The sequence below is a fragment of the Crocodylus siamensis genome, chromosome 5, assembly GCF_052110815.1.
Source record: "Crocodylus siamensis isolate JL-2025a chromosome 5, ASM5211081v1, whole genome shotgun sequence".
Lineage (NCBI taxonomy): Eukaryota > Metazoa > Chordata > Crocodylia > Crocodylidae > Crocodylus > Crocodylus siamensis.
In genome coordinates this window covers 8,447,531-8,473,211 of record NC_143399.1, presented here as the reverse complement: position 1 = coordinate 8,473,211, position 25,681 = coordinate 8,447,531, and the positions used below count along the sequence as shown (strand labels likewise).

At 41.6% G+C, this 25,681-nt stretch overlaps 1 protein-coding gene across 2 annotated transcripts in view; it reads left to right on the top strand.

Moving 5' to 3' along the window:
• EPS15 (epidermal growth factor receptor pathway substrate 15) overlaps window positions 1–25,681 on the top strand; it is a 97,348-nt gene that overhangs the window by 36,164 nt on the left and 35,503 nt on the right. For both annotated transcript variants that reach the window (XM_090048408.1, XM_090048409.1), the window contains exons 11-13: window positions 3,927–4,083; window positions 7,526–7,611; window positions 18,887–18,959. In XM_090048408.1, the coding sequence (XP_089904534.1) occupies window positions 3,927–4,083; window positions 7,526–7,611; window positions 18,887–18,959 (316 nt within the window). The remainder of the gene's footprint in view (window positions 1–3,926; window positions 4,084–7,525; window positions 7,612–18,886; window positions 18,960–25,681) is intronic.

Here is a 25,681-nt window from a genome sequence, read left to right as displayed (position 1 = left end):
TTCCACAATAGCTGGTATTACTGGTGATTCTTCAGAGGACGGTATAAGAACCGTGCAAGTAGGCAGCTGTAGAATAATCTGTTCCCAGTATTTGGTCTCTTCCTGGCCTCTGCTAGACTAGTTTAAGCTCTGAGGCATGAAGTTGAAAATGCTTTCCCCCTAAAACTTATGTTACACTAGTTTATTATGATTCTGTGTATTTTTCTATCCCTATATAAAGGTCTTATTCCTTTCTTCTTTGTGTGAAGGTCTTATTCCTTTCTTCTTTGTGCGAAGGTCCACAGAATGGTTCTCCTGCCTGTTTGCTGCATGGAGGCAGAGCCAGATGCCAGTCACTGATAGCCAGAGAACGACCTTTCTGCTAAGTTCTGTTCAGTTATCTACTCCCGCACAGTGGCAAACAGATGCATCCGGCCAGCCTTTCTGCAGAACTTCTCTGAGGGGGAATTCCATTCTGTTGCAAATGTTTAAGCTAACAGTTCAGTCCCTCATCGTGTTGTAAGAGTTAACTTTGTCTTGGGGTCAGGGGAGAGGAGAGGAATTGTCTGCTCATTTCTGCTGCCCTATGAAATGTGTGTACTGGCTAGTGGTTTTGCAGACTTCAGAGTGCAGCCTAGCAGATTACTATGGAAAAGATCTGGCTAAAGAGACAGGCTGATCCATCTAAGCACTCCCCATGGAATTGCCTCCTTAGACGAGGGAGGCCAGTAAGGCAGACTGATGTTAGCAAATGGAGCAGAAAAATGAATTTGAAAAATAAACATAAGATGGATGTTACTTCAGGCATGAGTGAGCTGACCACTTTGAGACTATGCTTAGGAGTCTGTAGCCGCCTGAAACAAATTACTTTGCTTACATGCCCTAGGCTGCAACTGTGAATCACTACGCCCTTATATCCAGGTTTGATTACAGATTGTTGCATCTTGCATTTGTCTTTTCTTCCTAGCAGACAGCTGTGGAATAAGGGACAGCAGCCTAGAACGGGAACTACTGGCAGCCAGTAAGAACATGGACATACAATACAAAGCAGCACTGTACTTGCTTTGTCCTGAACCAGAAATTATATAACCCCGTTAGTGGAGGACTCTGCAAAGGCTTATCAACTTTGCTGCCAGAGTGGTTTGTTTCAGCTTAGCCATATAAACATGCCTTGGGAAGCCTCCTTCTCCACCACTTCTTTCTTTATATTCCAGCCTCCATTTTTTCAGGACTGCAAGGTTCACCAGCGTGTATCAGTTAAAACTTAAACCGGTATCACTGTTGAATATAACAGTGGCTACGTCTAGGTTGTCAGAGATTTCACATGTTTAGCTGGGGCAACTGAATAGTTTGCTAAAAAAAGGGACTTTCTGTTTATCTGGGCTTGTGGCAAGCAAGCACTTCATTTTGGCCCCATCCTTTGGGCATGAAAACTTCTTAGATATTATCACACAATTAAAAATAAAATCTGAACCATCATCCAATGCTTGAAGTGCCTTTGCATTTGTTTGCAAATAAAAGTAGATGCTGGTGTTGCAAATATGGTCTCTCTCAACTTGGAAGTCATATGATGTAAGAGCAATTCTATGGAAAGAGAAGGCAGAAAATGATATTAAAGTGAGGATATGGGATTTTTATCTGATTAGAGTATCCAGTCAGTTCTATGTTAATGATACAATGGGAAACTATGGAAGCCTGAAGCTGTTCAAACTGTTTAGTAGTCAACTTGCTTCCTGTCAGATAGAAAAAAATTCAGAGTGCTTGGCAGGTTGAAGCAGTTAGACATACGTCAGAAGAAAATGACTCTACCAGTACTAAAAGAATAAGTGCGGAGTCACAGTCGTCGTCTTGTCGTAGTTGTCCTCTTGTCTCAGAGCTATCTTAGGGTTTCCACCTAGCTGCTGTGGAGATAAATTTGTTTTCATTGCCCCGTGCTCTTAATTTGAGAGCAAAAGGGCTAGCTTTGATTGAATGAAATGTGTGCAAGAATTTGGGGAACAATTAGTCTCATTTCCCCATTTTAGCAACCCACGGGAAGACCACAGTATGAAAGGTCTCTACTTCACTTTGCATGGCAAGCTAGTTACAATACTTCTATTTCTAGCCTGAAATTGGGGACAAATAGAGCAGCTCCCTACCTGATATATCTAAATAAGTTCTTATTGGAAGTTTGTCTTAAAAGTGATTCTCCTGAACAATCCTGATTATGTCTTTTTGATGTTGTAGATGGGTGACAGTAGTTTTCTTATCTGCTATTCAATTCTCACATGTCCTTACAGGATATCTTTAATGCAGTGGTAACAATACTGACAGTCTTGGGAGGAAAAGATTTCCCAGGTAGCTCCCTGAGCAGTTTTTCTGATGAGGGATTAATGGAGACACAAGTGAAACAAATATGTAGCATAGGAATGCCCTTGGAGTATTTTAAATTAAGGGCAAAGGTGGACACATGGTGCTGGAGAATTCACTGTGCGTTCAGGTTGTGCATTATTGGGTGCAAGATCTCTTCTCAGAAAATGTTACCAAATACAGAATTCCAGACTTCATCTGTCTGATAGTTAGAAGTCTTCTGAGGTTGATCTAATCTAAATTTACCGAGTTCGATAAATTGTAGCCTGTTTGTAGCCATTTGATCTTGTGTTGTTTTTCAGTCTAAAGCTCTTCTCCTTCCCTAATATTCACTCCATGTAGGTGTTTTTTCAAGAGTGTTCATATCCTTTTTCAGTCTCTGTGTCGAGAGACCAAACGAGGTACACTCCTTTAATCTTCTTTCATAAGAAAAGGTTTCACCTGGTCATACAGCACAACACAGGAACCATGAGTTGGTATTTACAGATTGAACTGATGGAGGGTGATGCTGTCATACTTCCTACACACTTAAAGTACTTTTTCTCAGTAACTTCAGTCTTAACTCAGTGAGGTTTTGAAATTGGAAGCACTTACTGAGAACTAGTATTGTACCTCTCCTTGAAACAAAATGGCCCTTTGCAAGTTGTACAGAATTAATTTCCAAGGTAAACCCTGTAGACAAGAAATAGTTTCCTGTCCTGGATGAAAAGATCCCAGGTTCAACGTAAGAGAATGACTACAGAAGCTGGAAGGTTTTCAGAGTACATTTTCTTGATAGAGTGTTTGAGACCCTGCTTTTGCTAAACAGAAACCATCCTTTAAAACATAGCGAGAGCTTTTTTTGCTCCCCACCTCCTTTTTATGTTCACCATTAAACTATGATCATACTCTGAAGCCACACTACAAGTAAGAGTCTCCTGTGGATGTCAGGATGAGAGAGAATAGGAAGATGATTCTGGCAGCTTACCTGGAAACCCCTTTTCTTCAGTAGCTGTAGTCCACGGATCTGGCTTATCCTGAAGCTAAATGATAACTTGAAGTCAAAGTAGAAGTTAACCCCCAAAGTTGTGTGGTGTTATTTTCCATAACGGGGGAAAAATGTATTCCAAAGCCCCCCATCCTCTTCCCCAAGGACTAGTTAATACAGTTTTCGAATTGGGAAAGTTGGATGAAATTTTCTAACCCTAAAGTTTTCTTAATTGGCCAGAACTTCAGGCACAGGGTATTCTATTGCTGTCAGTGACTGATGCACCTAATTCTTTCCCAGAAGAGACGGAAGACCCATTGGAAAAATCTGTGAATCTTTTCTGTATAAAGAGAAAAGGTTTGGGTGAAATTTCCTATTGTTTTCTGAGCCTTAGGGTTTTCTTTTATGTGCGTTTCCTATCCTTGTTAAAAATGGCGATGTGCTGTGCAGTGCTGAGGATTCAGGAGTGGTTCTAATGCATTTGAAGATAAACAGTAGTAATGAGTACCAGCAATTGCCCTACTTTTCCCTAATTTGCACGTACAATCTTAGAACTAGATAGTTCTAAGAGAGATTAACTGAGATGTTCCATTTAACATGTATATATCTTTCTCTCTGTGTTTGTGTATAGGGCCCTTTGTGACACGCATGACTGTGGAAAGCTTTCAAAGGAACAGTTTGCTTTGGCTTTCCATTTAATCAATCAGAAGTTAACAAAGGGCATTGATCCTCCTCAGGTTTTGACTCCAGAGATGATTCCTCCATCAGACAGGGTCAGCTTACAGAAGGTAAGAATCTCTTTGACATTTGAACAGAAACCTCAGACATATTAAACTCATGAATTCAAATTGTGGGAGCAGGGGAGGGAACCTTTTAATGGTATGCTAAAACATAGGTGTAGTACAAGGAAGAAAATAAACTTAATTGCCAGGATTAGGTGTATTAGTTGTCCTCTCCTCCCCCAAACTTTTACATTTTTACAGGAAGAGGAGGAACTTGGTACATCCATTTTTAGTTGTCATACGTTACACAGCCAACCAAGCAGAGAGAGCTTACTATAGGGAAAGCATAATACCAGCTTTTTGAATGAATACACTTATTGCTGAGTGTCCAAGGGATTCCAGTACTAAATTTGCTTTCTTTTTCCCTTGGTGTGTAGACATTTTTTTTTCAGTGTCACTACCACATTTCTCTCTTTCAGGAAGTTAAGATTGTTTTCTATTAAAATGAGACCTTTTCAACTCTGTAGTTACTTTTTAAAAAAGGAGCGTTTTGATATTTTAAATATCAATTTTTTTATTCATAGCAATATTTAGCTGGCTAAAGTGGTATTTAGTAGAGCAGCAATCAAGTCTCAGCCAGATGGTCTCTGTTTAATACTTTTATAGCTGTCTTGGACTATTACTAAACACCTTTTCTTGGTTGTGCTAAGCACTGACATAGCTGCACTATCTTCATTATAACAGAATGAGAAATTCTCACCTGAAAAATAAGAAACTCAAAATTTTGCCTTACTTTTGAGTTTCTCTAATTGGCACCTAATTTACTTTTACATTTTGTTTTTAAAAGAAACTGTTTCGTTTGCAACTTTACTAATCTTTTTTGTATGTTTGCTTTCCTTTCTGTGTCTCTTCTAGTTTCGACTGTTTTTTCCATTCTGCACCACTCTGCTTTACATCTTTATTATTCTGTCAGTTTCTTAACTCTGCTTTCTCAAGGTTAGAGATTCTTTGCTTTTCTAATATTTACTGTCTGTTGATTTAATAATGCACATCTTTTAAATGTCTCTTAAGTAGTCTTTGAAATAGCACAGCATTTTGATATATTGCACTATGTTGCCATCTGAAACTACTGCTGTGCTTATTGCCTTTCATCTGGAAGAGTCTCAAGGTGCTTTTTGAGCATGAACTGACAAACTATATTTAGTTAACTCTGTGTAAAATGATTGTATTCCATCCATCACAGAAATACAGGCATCTCTGGGGTGAACCTTGTTGGCTGTTAAACAGTACACATTGACACTAAATAAGTTTAGCAGTTCACACATTGTAAATTATTGAAACTGCTGGAAAAATTGGGGTAGACAGGTTAATTACCCAAACTGACAGCTGATGATATCGCTGGTGCTCATATTTTGTGCTGTTCTAGAAGCATGGACCCATGCATAAATATGTTGGTCATGACTGCAGCTGAAATCAGCATTATTTTGGCTGCTTTAGTTGTTAGTGCACCACACAGGGTATTTTCCCAGTATTCCTAAAATACTGAGATCAGTTGAATCTTCCAGGGAGTATGCACGTAAGCAGAAAAAGAGACTGAGATTGTTTGAAAGAGGGGAAGATAGGGGTTCAGAGTGATTTGAACTTTATAAAATTCCACTTACTAGGTTGCACTGAATTCTCAATGAGTTGAGCTCCTACAAAGAGATGCCTTGTTGTCAAAAAGAATATTTGGTGAAGACAATTCCTTTACTGCTCTTTGGGCATCAGTAGGTGAAGGCTAAGGGTCAAGAACGCTTATGGCATTGCCAACAGCTAAGGAAAAGGGTTGAACATTGTCACCATTGCCACTTATACAGTGAGAACTGTTTGAATGCATTTTTTTTCTCTTGATTAACTTGGTCACCGTGATGGCATTCTGTAGAAAAAAGTTTAGGCATAGTAATATACCATGACTTACTGGAGAAAGGAGCAGGTTTGCCAGTAATCATTCCTGTGGTGCTGTTCTACCTTTTACTGATGTACCTCACAGTTAGAGTTATTGAATAGTATTTTGTTCATTAGGGGAAGAACATAGGTGATATGAAAGACTATTTATTCATCTCTTACATCAGAAGACTCATGTGAATCCCATCATAAATGCAAACTGGTAGTATAATCTAAAACACTGCACATCTTAATCCATGGAAAACCAACACTGAATGATTTTTTTTTTCATTGCAAGTCTGCATATTAGTCATGAGTCTTAGAGTTGCAGGGACCTTGTATGGTAGGACTGAGATGAATATCCACAGTTGGGTGAATGGACTTGGACAATGCCACCAGACATACTTTGTATGGCTACTCTTACTAGCTTTGTATCTGTTCTTGATCAAAGCATCTTATTAAGGGTTTAAGGGAAATGATTATCAAAGTTGTAGAAGGAAGCAACGGAGAGTACAGGGAACTTCCGCTCAAGACCTACTAAAATTAACTCATGGTTTACTAGACCATGATTGTGTTACTTTTGGTAGTCGTCTACCTCAGGACTTCTGCAAAACTAAAAACACTCATTGGATGTAAAGTTCTGTTTTACATAAGAGCAAGAAAATACAAAGTTCATGTTGTTGTTTCATCTGTGACTTGTCCAAAATTTGATCTGTTGTTCTCCGGCATTTCTCTTTGGTTTAACTGCATGCACCTGAAAGCATGGCTTAAAGCATCAATAATACGTCATGGTACAAGCTTATCTGACCTTTAAAGGTGAGCAGAAATAACTTTAAAAAAAAAAGTAATAGTGAAGCTAATAATTTTTAAATCATTAATAGAAAATTAGTTTAATGTTAGTAATGAAATAATGTTTCAAGTAAAGATGAGGTTCTTTGCATGACCAGGCCTCATGTTAGGGTGCTATAATTCCTTTGAAAGAGCTCATGTTTCTCCTAGAAATTCGTCATGAAAAGCTCAGCTTTTGTTCTGGCAGACAGTGGAGTTTAGCTGTAGTATTTGTCTAGAATTTTACCTTTTTTATATTTAATCTTCTTTTTTTTCCAAAACTTTTCAAAAAATTGCTGCATGTTTTGTTAGAGACATCAGCCAAAGTTTTAACTTCATTATCATGACAGCTTTTTATCAGACTTCCTATTCTGTTGCCCAGTAGGACAGGACACCAGTTTTTAGTCCGTTGCTGATGCTTAAAATTGATTCATAGTTACTTAAAACTGAAGTGTTTTCTTGACAGTGCTCTTCTGTGATCTATCATGACACCATGAGGGTAATATTCCATGGCTTTCAGATGATTTAAAACGTTTAGACCATTTTAGAAGTGTTAAATCATAACTTTGTCACAACAAAATCCAAGTTCTGATAGATTCATAAATGTCACTGTAGTAGAGAAGGGGCTAAGCTCTGTAAAAACAAACTTGGAGTCAAGCATACTTTATTTTGATCTAGATCCCCACATTTAATCAATTATTTTTTAATAATGTACAACACAAAATATAAGCTAAAGATGTTAATTTTTATCTTGCAGAGCACTCTGGGACCGAGTCCTGTGGCAGATTTTTCTGCAATTAAAGAGCTTGATACTTTAAACAATGAAATAGTTGACCTGCAGAGGTAGGTAAAGGAGAATTACCACAATTTTAATTGCAGCCAAATGTTGTATTTAGTACTGCTTGAATACAATTTCATAGTTCTAAACCTTAAATATAATACAGTAAACTATCGATATGCACTGTTGCACTTCTGTGAATTATGACTTTGGTAACTATGATTTTGTTTTCTGTTGGTTTTGAACAACGTTAGGTTCATTAATAGCAATAAAATCCCAAACACCATCCACTGCTCTGTAGAAGAGAGAAAGTAATCTTTCTTTTTCTTTGTGCTGTGTAGTAGAGATTTGATCATAGTTCATCATGGGTTAAACAACAGTGTTTTGCAAGTGGGCATAGTTTTCCTGATGAAATCTGGTTAAATTACCATCATAACAGTATTACAGGTAAATTAGTGTGGTAGTGCAAATGTTATTTAAGATTTCTATTAAAAAACAAAATCTTGCTTTTTACAAAAGACTTGTGTACAGTTCTCTGTCTTCCTCTAAATAATTTTAATGAAGTCTAGAACAGAGGTTCCCAACCCTGGGCCGCAAAGGGCTGGCTGCCAGTCTGCGGGAGGGTTGGCTGCTGGGCCAGAAGTCTGGAAGTGACCGGCATACTGTGAACCGGCAGCCAACCCTTTTTTATACTCAGTCCCGAGCATAGAAAAGGGTTGGTTGCCGGTCTGGAGTATGCTGGTCACTTCCAGCCTGCAGTACGCAGGCCTACTTAAACGGCGAATAAATTGTGGATTTTGCCAAGTAATTGCTTCCATTTCCATATGTAACAGTGGATTCAAGAGGTTCCCAGTAACCTTGCAAAAGATACTTTGAAGATGACACCAGTGAAGTAAATACTGCTGCATTTCCCACCCCCTTCACACACGCATCGTTTTATTAAAAGGGATATTAACTTCCATACACAGTCTTAGAGGCTGTTAGAGGTAAATAGGCCAGAGTAATAACTGCAAACTTGTTCTTGGGCTCAACTCTCTAAGTTAAATGGAGCAATAAAAGAAGGGATGTAAAGTGAGCCGCTACTTAGCACTGGGAATGTATCAGCACAAGATGAGTACTAGCTCAGGAAAAGCTTTTTATTTGAACTTTTTAAGAAGATGAAGGGCTTCCATTTTTTTTATAGCACAGCTGTATAAAGCTTTTTAATGTAACTGAGTAAATATTAACCTTGTGCTAAAAAATTCTAGCTGCTAAATACATGGAGCAAGATGGACGCATAATTGTGAAATGTATAATCAAAGCAAAATAGATAAGCAATAGGATTTTAAAAATTTCCTTAATGTTTACTACCTGCATTTTAGAATATGTTTTTGTCCTCTACTTAATGTGAAGTATATTGTACAACAGCTGCAAAGGTATAAATATTGCATGTTTCCATTTATTTGACTGAATTTGTATGGTGTTCTCTTGCTTCTTGAAAGATCTTTTTTTAAAAACCTATTGAGAACAGTGTAAAAGCTACTTGGCTTTCTTTGACTAGAAGAAAACAGTTTACAGGATGCCTACAGTTGATGATCTGAGTGAAGCTGGATCCTTTTTACCCATGAGCACCAACACTTTGGCAGTGGTTCTCAACCTCCTCACTTCTTTGAATGTGGCAGCATCCTCTGCTGAGAAGGCCTCATCTTACCTCCGTGGTCCTCAAGACAAGAAAAAACGTTACTGTTCAGCCACACCATAGAGCAGTGGTTCTCAAGCAGGGTGCCATGAGACACCCACCCCACCCCACCCCCTTCAGAAGTGCTGTGACAGGTGCTGTGTCACTGCAGCAGCCAGGTAAAAAGCTCCAGGGTGCAGCATACATGCTCTCTCCTGCCACATTAGCATATTCTGATAACCCTACAGCAGGTAAGAGAGCTGGTTCATGCTGCAGCCCGGCCCAGTCTGCCTCTCCTTCCCTCCACATTCCTCCCAGATACAGAATGTGCGGGACAATTGGAACTGTCCCACATTCCTCTTTCTGGCGGATGCCATGCGGGGTCAGACCAGGAAGGGCCGCAGCATTAGCCTGGCCCTCCTGCCTGCTTTAAAGTCGTCGAGGTAGAGGCAAGTGAGCGTGTATGCATAAAGCACATGGGGCACTTTTATCTGACAACGGCAATACCTGCTTGAAAACCGTGGAGGTAAGATGAGGCAGAACAACAGTGCTTCTCACCACTGGTTTTATAGGAACGGTGCTTGGGAATGCTGCACCAATGTTCTGACAGCAAAACTCTTGTTCTCTGTGGCAAAGTGAACAAGCTGTCATTTAGTACAAGTCTATCATATTCTTTTTAAAGCGTGCTTAGTGCGATTACACTTTTCAAACTCTATATAAAACTTGTGTGAACCTTAATTAAACCTCCCTGTTATGTTTTGGGCCTGAGAGAAGAAGCCAAGAGAGCTTAACACACTCTTTCTTTTGTATGAAAGCTGGGGGCAGGAAAATGAATGTGGGGGTAAGCATAAACGATGCTTGGAGGCTGGGGCAGGCACAGTGACTGGCCGCAGGCAGCTGCGGTGGTGGTGGTGGCCTGCAGCAGCAAGTGGGGAGCTCCCACAGGCAACTGTGGTGGTGGGGGGGGCAGGCCAAGTGGGGAGCTCCCACAGGTGGCTGCAGCGGTGTCAGTGGCAGGGGGCCTGGGGTGGAGTGGCGAGTACTGAGCAGTGGTTGACGGTGGGCGGTGGCCAGTGGCAATTGGCAACTGCCCGTGGGCGCTGCTGGCAGTGTTGGCAGCACTTCTCTCAGGGGGTGCACGTGCACCCACTTGCACCTGCTACGCATGGCCAGTGGGGGCAAGGATTTGTACAATAGCAGAGGTCTAGCCACTGGCAAGGTCAAAATATCTCAGTGAAACACAGCTGTGTATTTTGCAGACATTTGTATTCTTACTCTCTGTTCTCCATCATTAATAGTAAAACATTACACCGAGCTCATCTTCCATTTCTATTGGTAGTATTTTATTAGTAGTATTCTTGCAAATAGGGGTCTGTGAAAATCAAATGTACTGTACTTACAGAGGTCACAGTGACTTTCCTAGCATTTGAACACTAAATTTTCTGGAGCCTGGCTCTCTGCTCAAGATATAACCATGTTGCAGGAAAGGTAGAAGTATATACTGGCAACCCCTGCTTAGCACTCTTAATTGGTTCCTGAAAAATTGAGTGTCAAGCAAAGCGAGTGTTAAGCAAAACTGAAAGTATTTGACAACCCAGGATGGGAACTGCAATTGTTTTTAATGACCCAAGATGGCATCCACAATCGTTATAGCGAAACTCGCTGAGCGCTAAGTGAAATCAGGTATCAATTTAAAATGAGTGTTGTAGCAAAATAGTGCTAAGTGAAGCAGCGTTCAGTGGGGGTTACCTGTATTTTTTCATTCTGTATTTGGAAAGGAGTAGAATTGCATAACCTTATATTATGGTAATAATGTAATACTTTTTGTTCTCCCTGAAAGTAGGGAGAATACTAAATAGCTTTTGCACTGTTGTATCTGTAGAACTGGATGATTTGCAACCAAGAATATGAAGTAAATGAGTGTGCTAATCTTTCTGGTGTTCTAGAAGACAAAAAATATTTTTTCCAATATTTAGGGAGGTTCTGATAGTGAACAGTAGGGTTGGTCTACATTAATTCCCAGGAAAAATTGTGGGACTACTTATAAGTGACATAGTCATTAAAGAATTAGAAGAAATGGTGCCAGTCAACATGGTTCTGTAGAAACAGATCGTGATACAGCTCTTCTTGAAAATGAGATTACAAGTTTGATAATTGATGTTGTTTCCTATCTTGTGAGTTGTTCAGTCATGTATTGTAAGTTGTCCTGAATGTTGTTGGGGAGGGTGGCAAGTAAAAACCTAATGCATAAATAAATAATTGTGTTAATATATTGTACTTGGAATTATCAGTCATTTCAGTTGATCAGCATGTTATGCTGGTTCAAAAAGACAAAATCAGGTCTATACATCTAGGAATATAAGTCATATTTTAAAGATCAGATCCATATATGTGAACCCTGACTTTGGATTACCAGTGGCGTGTGAGCTTCTGACATAATGCTATTGGTAAATTGTTATATATGGGGATAGCAAAAGAAGTAGGAAGGTATTATTGCCCCCGTATCCTTCAGTGATGACTGAGTTTAATGGAATACCACTCCAATTTTGCTATTCATGCATCCAGTTGATGAAAAACTGGAAAAGGTTCATAAAAGAACTACAAGAATGAATTTGAAGTCTTGAATTTAATGTCTTGGGGTCCTGTGAACCCAGTATTCATTCCTGCCTGTGGTAGGGGGGTCAGGCCAGATGATCTGTTCAGGTCCCTCCTGACTCTAGCTACTATAAAACTATGAAAATATTCCTTGCTGGGAGACTGAGGAGTTTCAGTCTAGATTATTGAAGAGAGCAACTTGCTCATGGTCTGCAAGTAGGTACATGGAGAAGAGATTTTTGGAAGTAGGTAGTTGTCTAATCTATCCAAAAAGACATGGCAAGATCCTTTAGTTGAAGATAAAACTACACCCAGTCACGTTCAAAATAGATGCTGATTTTTAGCAGTGAGAGTAATTCACTGTTGGAATAATGTGCACTGGAAAAAGATGGAATCTGATGTTTGTACACTTTAAATGCATTTCATTTAGTTTAGTATGGTGATCTCGTGATATGATTTTTGTATATATGTTCAAGAAAACGAGATTTGTTTTTATAACTAATTTTAAGAATTGGTAAAAATTCTTAAGTAGATAAAGACAGAGTATTTCACATAGCACAGGGGTTTGAACTCCTGTTACTTTATTCTATAAATCAGTTCTTTACTTGTGTTGAATTTTTTTTCTAAAACAGCTGAGTATATCTGAAAATTTCCAACCAAGAATTGTAAAAGAAATGGAGACATTCCTAATATCTTATAAGGAGGTCTCCAAATCTTCTTCCTCTTTGTTCTCCTCTTCCTCACCCCTCCTTGGAGAATGAATGTCTGTACAACTTACCCTTCTGAGAGAAGCCAGCCCCCGCCCCCCTGGACCCAGAAACTGTGTGTTGCTTGGGCTGGCCAGCCAAGTAGGGAGCAGAACACACCCCTTTCTTAATCCCACATAGTCTGTGTCCCCCTGAAGCACAGACTCTGAGCAGTCTATATCAGCCAATCAGGCCGGCCCTGTGCACTGTTGCTCTCTATCTCCAGGCAGACTGAGGGAATCTGCAGAGCACATTTTATTGTGTGCAGAGGGACTCAGCATTCAAATGTCTGTTCAGGCACTTCCAGGTAAGTTTTTTCTTACCAGGAGAATAAGCCCAAGAGAATTCTCCAAGTTATTTCAAGGTGTGTACGCAGTCTTAGACATCCTAAGTTACTTATGGTTGGCTGTGTTTATAGTCAGCTATGTACCTGGGCCAAGGTCCCTAAAGATATCCATGTGCCTAACTTCCATTTGAAATCAAGGGGTGTTTATACATGTGTTCCCAGGTCTTGAGAGGGTAGGGAAGTGCTTTAATTAGAGCAGCCCCCTGTTAAAGCACAGGAGCATCCCTCAGCTGAAAAATGGCAGTGGGGGCACTTTAACTGAAGCTGGTCAAATGAGCTTTAGTTAAAGCGCTCCCACTGCCATTTTATAGCATGGGGATGCTGATGCACATGATGCTGGAGTCTGCTGGAGCACAGTAATTAACACGCTCCAGCAGACATGATTAATTACAGTGCGTTGGAGCAGTCTCGCTGCGTGTGTATAGGTGCCTAATGAGTAGGGACCTACTAAATACATGGTTTCTGTGAAATCCATGAAATCATACAGTTGGCAGTCTGCTGTGAAAAATAGCTGGTTCCACATGAAAAAGAACTGGCTATGTTCAAAAAGCTGGCAAAGAGTCGGCAAAAAGCTGTCTCCTAGAAGGGCAGGGGGAGGGATATGGGAGGTGTGGAAAAAAAAAAAGGCAGACTGCCTGTCTCCTGAAGCAGGGAATATGGGGGAGAGGGGAGAGAGAAAGTCAGGAAAAGTTCCTGTCTCTCTGTCTCCAGAAGGGGGAGAGGAGGGGGGAAACAGGGAAAAGCCTGCCAAAAGTCCCCTTCTCCTGAGTTTGTTTACTCAGTAATTATTGCCCTCTGCTCCTTTAAGAGAGTGATAATTAGTGAATTAACAAGCTAGGCAGCTCCAGTTAGGGCGGTCAATCAGTGCCTGGGAGGGGTGGGACTTGCGACACCACTCAGCCAATTAGAGGTATGGGGGAGGGGTCACTTCACTCTACCTTCAGAATGGAAGGCCCAGCTGTATCATGGCCCTGAAATTGGGGCCCCCGGCCATGTTTCATAGTTTCTAGGGTCAGAAGGGACCTGAGCAGATCATCCAGTCCGACCCCTTGCCATGGCAGGAAAGAGTACTGGGGTCAAATGACCCCAGCAAGGTGTTCATCCAGCCTCCTCTTAAAGACCCCTAGGGTAGGAGTCAGCGCCACTTCTCTTGGAAGTTGGTTCCAGATCCTAGCTGCCCTGATGGTGAAGTAGCGCCTCCTGATATCTAGCCTAAATCTACCATCTGCCAGCTTGTGACCGTTGTTCCTGGTCAGTCCTGGCAGTGCTCGGGGGAACAGGGACTCCCCCAGCGCTTGCTGATCCCCCTTGACTGGTTTATAACAGGCCACTAGATCCCCCCTCAGCCTTCTCTTGTGGAGGCTGAACAGGTTCAGGTCCTGCAGCCTCTCCTCGTAGGGCCTGCCCTGCTGTCCCCTGGTAATGGAAGTGGCCTCCTCTGGACCCTCTCCATGCTGTCCACATCCCTCCTGAAGTGCGGCACCCAGAACTGGGCGCAGTACTCCAGCTACAGCCTGATCAGTGCTGCATAGAGGGGGAGGATCACCTCTTTGGATCTGCTCGAGATGCATGTGTGGATGCATGACAAGGTGTGGTTAGCTTTCCTGACTCACTGCCGGCCCATGTTCATCTTGGAGTCAATGATGACTCCAAAATCCTTTTCCACCTCTGTGCTGACAAGAGGGGAGTTCCCCCAACCTGTAGGTCTGGTGCCGGTTGTTCCTCCCCAAGTGCATCACTTTGCACTTGTCTGTGTTGAATCCCATCCTATTCTCGTCCGGCCACCCTTGTAACCTGTCTAGGTCTGATTGTAGTCTGTTGCTTCCTTCTAGTGTGCCCACATCCCCCCACATCTTAGTGTCATCAGCAGATTTGATCAGGGTGCTTTTCACCCCCTCGTCCAAGTCACTGATGAAGATGTTGAACAGTACAGGCCTGAGGACCGAGCCCGGTGGAACCCCACTGACCACGTCCTTCCAGGTTGAGAAGGACCCATCCACTACCACCCTCTGGGTGCGGCCCTCCAGCCAGTTGGCGACCCATTTGACTCTGTGGGTGTTGACACCGCAGTCCCCCAGTTTCTTGATGAGAAAGGGTTGAGAGACTGTGTCGAAAGCCTTCCCGAAGTCCAGGAAGACTATGTCCACTGCTACCTCCACATCTGATGATTTGGTGATCTGATCATAAAAGACCAGCAGGTTGGTCTGACAGGACCTGCCACTGATGAACCCGTGTTGGTTGCCCCCAAGCATGCAGTCCCCTGCTGCCCCCTCATGGATGTGCGCCAGACTAATTTTCTCAAACAGCTTGCCTAGGACTGAGGTAAGACTAACTGGCCTATAATTTCCCGGGTCCTCCTTCCTCCCCTCTTTGAAGATGGGAACCATGTTGGCCCTCTTTCAGTCCTCCAACACCACACCAGAGCACCACGAGTGCTCGTAAAGCCGTGCCAGGGGTCCTGCAATGACCTTGGCCAGTTCCTTTAGCACTCTAGGGTGGAGATCGTTCGGGCCGGCTGACTTAAACATGTCCAGCCCCTCCAGAAGCCCCCTAACTAGTTCCTCACTAACCCTTGGCCCAGGTGCGTCTCCCCTGGGGCCTGAGGGGGGCCCAGCAGGGAGGTGACTGTTCTGGTCCCTACTTAGGAAGATGGAGGCAAAGAAATCATTAAACATGTTAGCTTTGTCATCTGGTGTGTCGACCCAACTTCCCAATGCATCCTGCAGGGGCCCCACATTACCCGGAACCTTCTTTTTCCCCCCTATGTATTTAAAGAAGGACTTCTTGTCCTTGATCTGGGAAGCTAACCCTAATTCCATCTCTGCCTTGGCCTTCCTGACTGCCCCCCTACATCACCGAGCGGCTGCAGTATAGTCGTCCCTGGTGATGTCCCCTTCTTTCCATTGGGTGTACGCCACCCTTTTAGCAAGGAGACATTCCCGGATGCTTTTGGTGAGCCATGGAGGCTTGTGTGCCCTCCTGCTCCTTTTGATCCTCGTTGGGATTACCTTCCTTTGGGCTTAGAGGATCGTCTCCTTAAGGAGCAACTGCTCTCCTTGGACACCTGGCTCCCCTCCCCTCCGGGACCTCAGCGCTTCCCCAACTATCCTCCTTAGCTCGCTGAAGTTTGCCCTCCAGAAATCTAGGGCTGCTGCCTTACTGCAGGCCTTTGCCACCTTGCGCTGGATGGAGAATTCCAGCAGGCGACGATCGCTGTCGCCCAGGTGGTCGAGCACCCACAGCCCCCTCACCAGGTTGTCACCCGTGGCCAGCACTAGGTCCAACAAGGCGTCTCCCTTGGTGGGGCTGTGCACCTCCTGGGTTAGATGGAGGTCCTGCACTCTGTCTAAGAACCTCCGTGAGCGGTCAGACCTGGCTGACTGCTCTTCCCAGCAGATGTCCGGGAAGTTCAGGTCCCCCATGACTACCACATCCTTAGACTTCGCTACCCCTGTGAGCTGACCTAAGAATTCCTGGTCAAGCTCTTCCCCCTGGTTGGGAGGTCTGTAGTAGACCCCCACCGTTAAGTCTCTTTCCCCTCAACTGCCTTGTACTCTAACCCAAAGCACTTCAGAGTGCCCTTCCTCTGACTCTTTTTGCTAATTGACGAGGATGTGTATTCCTCCTTAATGTAGAGTGCCATGCCCCCACCTCTCCTTCCTATCCTGTCCCTCCTGTACAGCCTATAGCCCTTGACATTCACTGCCCAGTCATGCATTGGGTCCCACCACGTTTCAGTGATCCCCACTATGTCCGAGCTGGTGTCAGCTAGCAGGAGGGTGAGTTCCTCCTGCTTGTTTCCCATACTACGAGTGTTACAGCTGTGTAATTGGCTTCTGGGGCCCACGAATTTGGTAGGTCCCTACTAACGAGATTTAAGCACCCATTTCAAGATATGGGACTAAACTTCTCAAGACTCACAAGTGATAGTAGTATAGAGAGCATCTGTATGGAAGCCTACAGTTTCTTCTAGTCTTTCATATCTTAGCAGGGGGTGTGTGGGTAAACCAGACACTAGTTGACTAGTGTTACGTTATTTTATTCTTTACTGTCCAAATAATAATGAAATGACCTAAGTATTTACTGTACTAGATGGGCTTCTGAAGGCTTTGGGGTATTTTTTAGTCTGGCTTACTTCATAGTACCAGTGGACATGTACTATGAAGAGTCCACAACTTCATGTAAGAACAATTAAGGAGGAAAAATAAGGGTTATTCAGTAGAATGTGGGGGCTCTTCCATAAATTCCATTTCCATTTTATGAAATATAAACAATGCCCTGAAATTATGAGTGGGTAACAAATATAAATTCCCTCAGTTATGGGAGAAAATGCACCTTAACAGTGATGAGATTGATTTAAAGTTCCATGATGTCACTCTTCATTTAATTAATTATTAGTGAGCAGCCTCTAAGGTGCTCACTCAGCAGAATATAATAGGTTTTATTAATATTTAATTTTTCTCTCCGCTAAATCTTCAGTTCAGACATAATAGCAAATTGCACATTAATTAAGTATTGTGAGAATTAACAATGCAAAATTTAATATACAGTCATCTTTAAAAAGTAAAAGGCTCACTTGGAAATTTTGACTTTTGTTTTCCTGGTACATGACCTACGGTGAAACCAGTAGCATTAATGATTCAACAGTATTGTTCAACTGGGTTAATTGAAAAATGTTAGGCCAGAGCAGCTTTACTGAAGGAGCAAGAGCATTTTATACAGGCAACCCCTGCTTAACACAGTTTTGCTTAGCGCGATTTTGCTTTAGCGCTAATTTTAAATACATACTTTATTCCACTTAGTGCTCAGCCAGTTTTGCTAAGCGCTGAGAGGGTGAGCGGGCAGGGAGAAGCAGTGACAAGAAGCAGCAAGTGGGCACAAAAGCCCCAAAGCTTGCAAAGAACATTTTTTTCCAACTGTTTGGTTGGTCAAATAAAAGATACCACATTTACCCAAAGAACAGTGTGTGCCTATGTCCTTGGACCAACATGGCTATACCTAACACTCCTGAAACTACTGTTAAGACTTGATTTTAAAATGTCTGAAATACCACTTTTGAGTTCCAACTTGGGGGTGGGGAGGAACATTATATTTATCAACACAGCCTTTGTTTTAGTCTTGAAAGAGTTGCATGTGTTCTGAATATAACAGTGATTAAAAAAAACACTAATTTATCTTTCTAGGAAATACTTTCAATTGTTCCGATTGGACAATAATAGCTTTAAGCTTGGGATGTTTTCAAGCAGCCACAAAGATCAGGAGAATTGTTCTTTAAAAATACTTGCATATACGTTTAAAAAGAAAACCTTTTGTTTTGCTTATTTTAACTACTAATACCAATAATAACTGAGATTTCTTGGTGATAAATGCTCAGTTGTCTGTTATTGCCATTTTAAAAATTGGAATATATTTCTCTAACAACAGACTTGATATGACGCAACAAATAACTGTTAAGGGAATTGCTACAAACATGCTGCTTAATGTATTTTGCTCGGACTCTAAATTTACCAGTAAGCGTCCCTAAAATCTGTTTAATACAGATAAACCTGTTATCTATAACCGTTTCCTCATACAAGGAAATGTGTTCTGGCTGCTAGCATCTTGTTCATGTTTGCAAGGGTTAAAGAATGGAAGCTGATGCAATCCCTCCCACTTTTCCCAGCAGTTTTCATTAGACAGTTGCTCCATAGCAACAGTGAGATCACTGAAGACAGTATTTCATTGATTTTTTTTCCCTCCTCTTCCATTTTTGAGCTATTCTTTTCACCTAAACACGCTTCAGTGAGAAGGCATTTTTTACACTGGGCATATATGTAGATTCCTTCTTTGTAAATAATTTAAGAAACAGAGTTGCCCTACAGTTTTCCCACCCCCGCCCCCTAAATTTAATGTTATGCTATGTATCTAAAAAGAGATACAGGATTAGGGGGCTGGATAACTGTACCTGCTGTAGCCGATGTTCTTAAGTATTCTTGCATTGTTTGCTGGTCTTCTAGGGAAAAGAATAACGTGGAACAGGACCTCAAGGAGAAAGAAGATGCCATCAAACAGAGGACAAATGAGGTCCAGGTAAATGGGCAATAAAATTACTGATTTTTTTTTTTTTAATTTTTTTTTATTACTTATTTTCATTCATGTGGCAACATTGTAATTATGCTTTTAAACAAAATCACAGTTTAACACCAAAGAAACAAAGGCACGTTACCTTGAATAGTGTGCATATTTTGTGTGTGTGTGTGAGACAAGGAAGTGTCTGTATATGCGTATATACATTTCTTGGCTATCTGTTGTTGGCTTGCATGGAGTACTGAGTGTACTGTGATGAAGCCAGTAAAAAAACCCAAATTACCTAGCTGTTTAACATTTGCATATAATCAATGAAGGTTTAAAATTCTGTGCAAATTATGACTTTAAAATGGCCAAATTAAATGGATTTGTAGTAGCCTGGTACCACTTCTCACCCAGGTAAATCAGCCTTCATGGGTAATGTAGTTTTACTTGAAATGTGCCATAATAGTGAATTGTAAAAATTGAAGTACACTTTTGAAAACAATTAATTTATAAGGGCTCTTACAAACAGCCTATTACATCAGTAAATTCAAATTTTCTTCCTGTTTCATATGAATGACGCCCCCCCGCCCAATCTAAATAGTTAAACATTCATGTTTAAGGTATTTATAGTCCAGGCAAGCCTTGTGTTAAATGCTGCAAAGCAATCTTTCAAATAAGTGGTAAGATACAAAGACAGCTTGAGTTGCTGCATTTAGAAATTAAAATCTTACTTCAGCATGACTCCTGGTTGTCTAAATGGGATTAAGTATAAGTAATAGCTTACATTTATTTGGCAGAGTATGTAAAATGCATCAGTGTCCTGCTTGCAGTTACGCTGAGAATTTTGTTCTTGGCTATTTTATGTCCCTCATGGCTGGATTGTAATTAATAGTACAACCTCTGTAAAAATAAGATGCTGGCATGTTGATGATAATGGCATCCATCAATAGAAGTAGAACAATCGGAAAGAAGTTAGAGATGTCAAATATGTCCAGGCTGATAAATGTGGGTATATTTGTAAACCGAGTCTTTCTAATAATCTACTGTAAACTTTCATATGTGAAAGAAAAACTATCATGAATCATACCTGGCAAAGGATAATTTTATAATGTATTCTGAAAGCCTATGGTTTATGCACACCTCTTTGAAGACAGAATTTTCTGTGGATCTATGTAAGGAGGTAAATACAGCTAATTTTTAATTTAATTAATTTACGGAAAAAATAAAGTCTCAAAGTGCAGTCTGGGTATATGTGTATACAGTGTTTGAGGGCAAGAGATGTAGCAAAACCAGGGAAGTCACGTGCAAAACAGTCATGCTGAAAGCTCCTGTTCTAAGTCCTTAACCTCTTAAAGATCATTTAAATGGTCTGTCCCTTCAAGTTGAATGTGGATCTGTCAGTGTGGCTGTGCTGGTCTGTATGATGGCTTATTCCTTGTTGCTTTTCTGGTCAGAATCAAAAATCATAGGTTACAAATGAAATGCATGAGCATGTGATTTATTTATTTATTTGCTATTCATCTTGTGTATCTTCTCCTTTTCTTTTGATGTATCAGTAAAGGTCTCTTTCTTTTTTGGTGATAGTGGTTCGAGAGCTACGTGCGATAAAGTTGACATTCAGAATGTCACTAAATTCTTGTATTTTCTCTTTTTTCATTCCCATGTTTGTATGTGTGAAGATACCTGTCTGTGACCACATCTTACCATTTTTTTTGTGTACTGTTTTTCTCGTGGTCTCATAGTGATGTCACTGTCCAGAGTGTGAGACATCAGAATTATTCCCATGGCAACACATCATATTGCGAATAGTCTTAGTTTGATGTTGCTGAATGAATTTTTCAGAAGTTAGCAAAAATACTAGAATTTTGTATACATATTTAAATAGTAAACAGCAATGATGAGATGGCATTTCAGAGAAAGTATGCAACTTCCTAATATTTCTAATTAAAAAAAAAACAAGGAAAAAAGCACCCTTTTGCTATTGCAAAGAACTGCAGTCTCTAATAAATTGGAAGATTTTATTGCCCGCCCGGCCTGGACTGGGCATCGGGCCCGCCGCGGAGTTCCGGGTTGACATACACTCGCAGAGAGCTGCCCGGGCCCCTGCCGCCTCGGCCCGGGCCAGCCGCCCCTTGCCGGGGTCGCTGGGCCCCGACCCCGGGGCCCCGCACCACTGCCGGTGCCTGCCGAGCCGCCCCCGGGCTTCCCGGCTCTGGGGCAGGTCACCGGGGTGAAGTGCCCAGGCTCCTGGAGCTCCCGCCCGGCCTGGACTGGGGATCAGGCCTGCCGCAGAGCTCCGGGTTGACATACACTCGCGGTCCCCAGGTCAACCCCATGTATTCCTATGGGGAATCTTGATCCCCATGTCAACCCCATATATTCCTATGGGGTTTATTGGGGTTTTACATGGGGTTGACAGAAAATGTCTAAGGGGACCCTGCTGTTGAATTCTGAGGTTAGAGCGACATATCTACAAATTCAGAATATCAGCCTCGACTGTGACATTTCTTCCTTGGAGGAGAGTCTTAGACCTTAAACTCAGTGTTACTTAAAGTATTTTCTAAAATCAGTCCATTTTGAAGGCTGTGAAGTGGACCTGTTAGACGTAGCTGTAGATGAGCTCCCTTTTGTGGATGTCCACCAAGTTGTTGAGATCCAAACCTTGGCTCTCCCTGGTCTTTGGCTCACTGCCTCTAGACAATCCAGTGACCATCTCATTCTGGGCTTCTAGGCAGGTTCATTTAATTTGTGCTGCATCTGTGCTGAAATAAGAAATTCTCTTTATCAGCCCAACTGCCTGGAGTCTAAGAGTAGTGCTGGCCCTCCCATGCCTTCCCACACCAAATTGCATGCTCTATACTGAAGCTTTTTACCTCTGGGTTAACATTTTCCCCTTTTAGATTCTGACAGAGAAAGCAAGTGGTTCACAGACCTTGCCAAGGAATCTAAAACGATCACACTTTCATCATAGACAAAGCATAACAGATGTACAGATCTATGGGAAAATGCACTTGTGTAAGAACCCCGCCCCCACAGTTCCTTTTCCAAAGAGGGTTTTTAGTTCTGTCTTTCCAGCAGTCTAAGTCTTCTGCCCCTTTTCTTCTGGCAAGTCTCACCTTCTGAATCCAGTCTGCTGCCTTACTGAACAGTGCATCTCTTAACAAGAAATTAGGTTCTGAGTATTGCTTAATATTGCTGTCTCTCCCATTCGTCCCACTCCTTTCCATTCTGCAGCTGTCTGTGGTCTATTGTTAATATGACTCTGATCCCTACCTCAGTTCAATAGAGTTTGGCTTGGTTGTGCCCCCCTTGGACATGGTGGTTCTTGACACTGGTGAAATTTTGTTTGGTCTCATGATTGGGCTGTCAGCAACCCTTGTCACGTGCCAATGTGTCGACCCCCTCCAGGATTGAGTTGGCACTGGCCTCACATAGAGGAGATATTATGGTAGTAAAGCAGACAGACTTATCAAAAATCTCCTGCCTTCTTTACATTACCCAAATGTTTGAACTTTTGTCAAGATGGTTCTCATTGCACGTTTAGAGTTAAAGTTTGCAAACAGCCTCTCCTCAGTCGTAGTTACTGCTTCTTTGCGGGTGTTGCTTTTTGAAGCTTGGATTTGAATGTATTGTATCAAAGCAGAGCCTTGGCAGAGACATCTTATATTTATGTATTGCATCCACCTTGACGTTTAGGAGTGATCAAGCCTTTGAGGACCATCAGGTTGGTCAGTTTGAATCTACTGAGCTCACCATGGTCTAGGGCATGCCTTTGTCATTCTGATTTGTATGGATTTTGACAGGCTTCTTCTGTCTTCCTACAGCTATTTAACTATAGAATCCAACATGGTCAGAGCCATAGGTGGGTCAAATAACTGTCCCTTATAACTGTCCCTGGTTAGTACAATAGAAGAGCAAAAAGAGCAGCACGTGCTTTTTTACTCTACTTTTCACCTATTTTTTTAATCCTTCCTTAAACTCCTTCCATCTCTGTCTCATTTTACTTCTCCATCACCTTTTGGTTGAAAAGCATCACAACTTTCACCTATTTCCTCTTTTCACATTAATACCTTTGATCTTCCCCTTGCTTTTCTGCTGTTCTTCTTTACTTCCTGCTGTCATATCTGTATCTTGGTCTCCTCTGTTACCTCTCTGTAGTTTGCTTTGCTTGAAAACTGGTACTTTTAAGGACGAGTTAATTGTCACAGCACACTGTAGAACAGATAAATGGCAGTATTGCCTTTTTTTAACATATGAGAGAACTTTATTGTGCCCCAAAGCTCCAATCTATGTCAGGGGCCCTTTGTGCTTGATACCGTGTAATCACACAGTAAGAGGTGGGTGCTGTCACCAAGTCCAGTCCTGCACTTGTATACACTTATGCATGTGTTTCATTATACTCACGAGATAAAGACCTAAGTATTATAGAAAATTGTCTGAATGCAAGTCAACAGTGTGCTGCTGCAAAAAACAATATTATTGCTAGATGTATGAACGTAAGTGAGGTGCCCAAGATAGGTAATTTACTCGGTGGTGGTGGTAGTGGCTCTCTGTGGTAGTAGCATGCTTCAGCTGGAGCATGGCATCTAGTTTTAGACACCACACTCCACAGAAGATGAAGACAGATTGGCAAAAGTTCAGAGGGAAGTTACACGAGTGATAAGCTTAGAAAACATAACCTATGAAGAAAGCTTGAACTGCATGAACTTTAAACTAGACAAGGAGACTAGGTAAGGTGGGAATGCATTAAGTCTTCCAGTGCATGAAGGGTTGTACAGGAAGGAGTACAGTGATCAGTTATTCAGGTGGTCCATTGGGTGGAAGTATAAAAGAAACAATTCTCAACAAGGAAGATTTTAGGATAGATTTAAAAGAAACCAAATGGTTGAAGGATGAAACATTATAGCAGGCCGTTAAGGAATGGCCACATGAAAATTAAATTGACCCTATATCCAGGCCGGGGGTCTTACCACCATCCCTAAAATTTGCATATACATTATATACATTTAAAGGGGACTTTACAGAAAGTTAAAACAAATTCCCTGCCCTTTTTGGGGTTGTTTTTTTGTTGAGATCGCAGCTCACAATAAAGAGCTTGTCATATTACTAGTTAGAAAGGAGGGGGGGAATGGTGATTGCTCAAAGAAAGTCTGATGTGTGAATGAGGAGAAGGTATGTTGGGGATGTAAAACCTTGCATAGGAGAAAGCAATGAAGGTAGAAGATTGGAGCAAGCAGAGGGAGCGACCAGCATTGCTGAATAATGGTTCAGAGTTGAAGGCAGAGGTAACTGTAGGACCCCATAAGAGAGGATAATGATTTAGGATGATTTAGGAAGATGTAAGATTTAGGAAGCCAATGCAGAAAACTGGGACAGGAAGGAATATGATTATGTATGGAAGAGATGTCTTAAGTGATAGCTTCAAAAAACTTAAAAGGTAATTAGGCCAGGTAATGGTAAAAGACTCCAGTAATCAAGTTGAGAATTAGGACCAGTTTTAAACTAGATTAGAAGAGGAAAAGAAATCTAGTCCACTCTTAAAATAGTGTATTTAAAGAAATAGCCAGTGATGGCAAGAACACTTGTCTAGCCTTTTATACAGACCATCTAATACAGACCTGGACGCTGAGAACTCATGTAATATTTAATACAATATGAATTGGATGGTCCCCTTGATCTGAATCAGGTCATGAAAGCAGTTAAGGATGATGGGCTCCATGGTATCCCTACAGTAACTTGCAAAAAAGGAAGTAATTGTCTCAAGCAGCAGATGTGTCAAATCCTTCACGTGTAGAAAGAAGGGACTGTTCCTCAAGACTAGAAAGATGCTTTGTTTCTCTATCTGCAGGAAGAAAGGAAAGGGTTTTGATTGCAGCAATGTTTGTGGAATCTCTCTTCTGCCCATTGACAAAGTCTTGTCTAGTGTCATCCTTACCCATCTAGCACTAGCTGACCTGAATCCCAGTCCAGAATTTGTTTAGGATATGATGCGAGAGCCATTTGTCTCAGCGCAGGTCTAGAAAAAGTACAGGGAACAGCGTTGTGATCTCTTGAGAGTATTTATTAGACCTAAGTAATGTGTTTTGACAGTGTAATGAGCAAGTCTTCATTGCATTTGATACGTGAATGAGTCAGGTATCCCCCTTCTGCCCCTTCCCAACTTTTTAGTATAGCCAGACAGTATCAACAGGATGTATGGCAATGTAACACACCATGTCCTCAGTGCAGATCTTCATAATTCAAGCCAGGGTTAATCAGGGATGTGTTATTGCTCTTGCACCATTATTGCTGTTGCTGGCTTCTGCTATATACTGTGCAGATAAAAAGTTCAGAAGTGGTTTCCCTGTTGACGACTGCCCAGGTGCTTTAACTCATATAGACTCATGGCCAGAAATAAAGTGTTTTGTACAACCATTTGAGAACTCCAGAAAGAAAACTTAGATGCTTTCCCAACCAACCAACACAATGGGGGAAACAAGGCTAGAAACTTTTGAGCATTTCGCCTATCATGTACATGTTCTTTGCTATTGCCAAAAAAATAAAATTCTACATGTTAGTAAACCGTTGTGAGCTTATGAGCATCTGTGCAGTCATGTTGAATTCTGGTCTTTGTTTTGATCTCATGATGTTTAAGTATATCAACAGATAGTGCTCCTAATAGTGCTTTACAAGTCTGAGGCCTGGACTATCTGCTGAAGGCACACTGAAGAACTTGAGTACTTCCCTCAGTATGAATTACG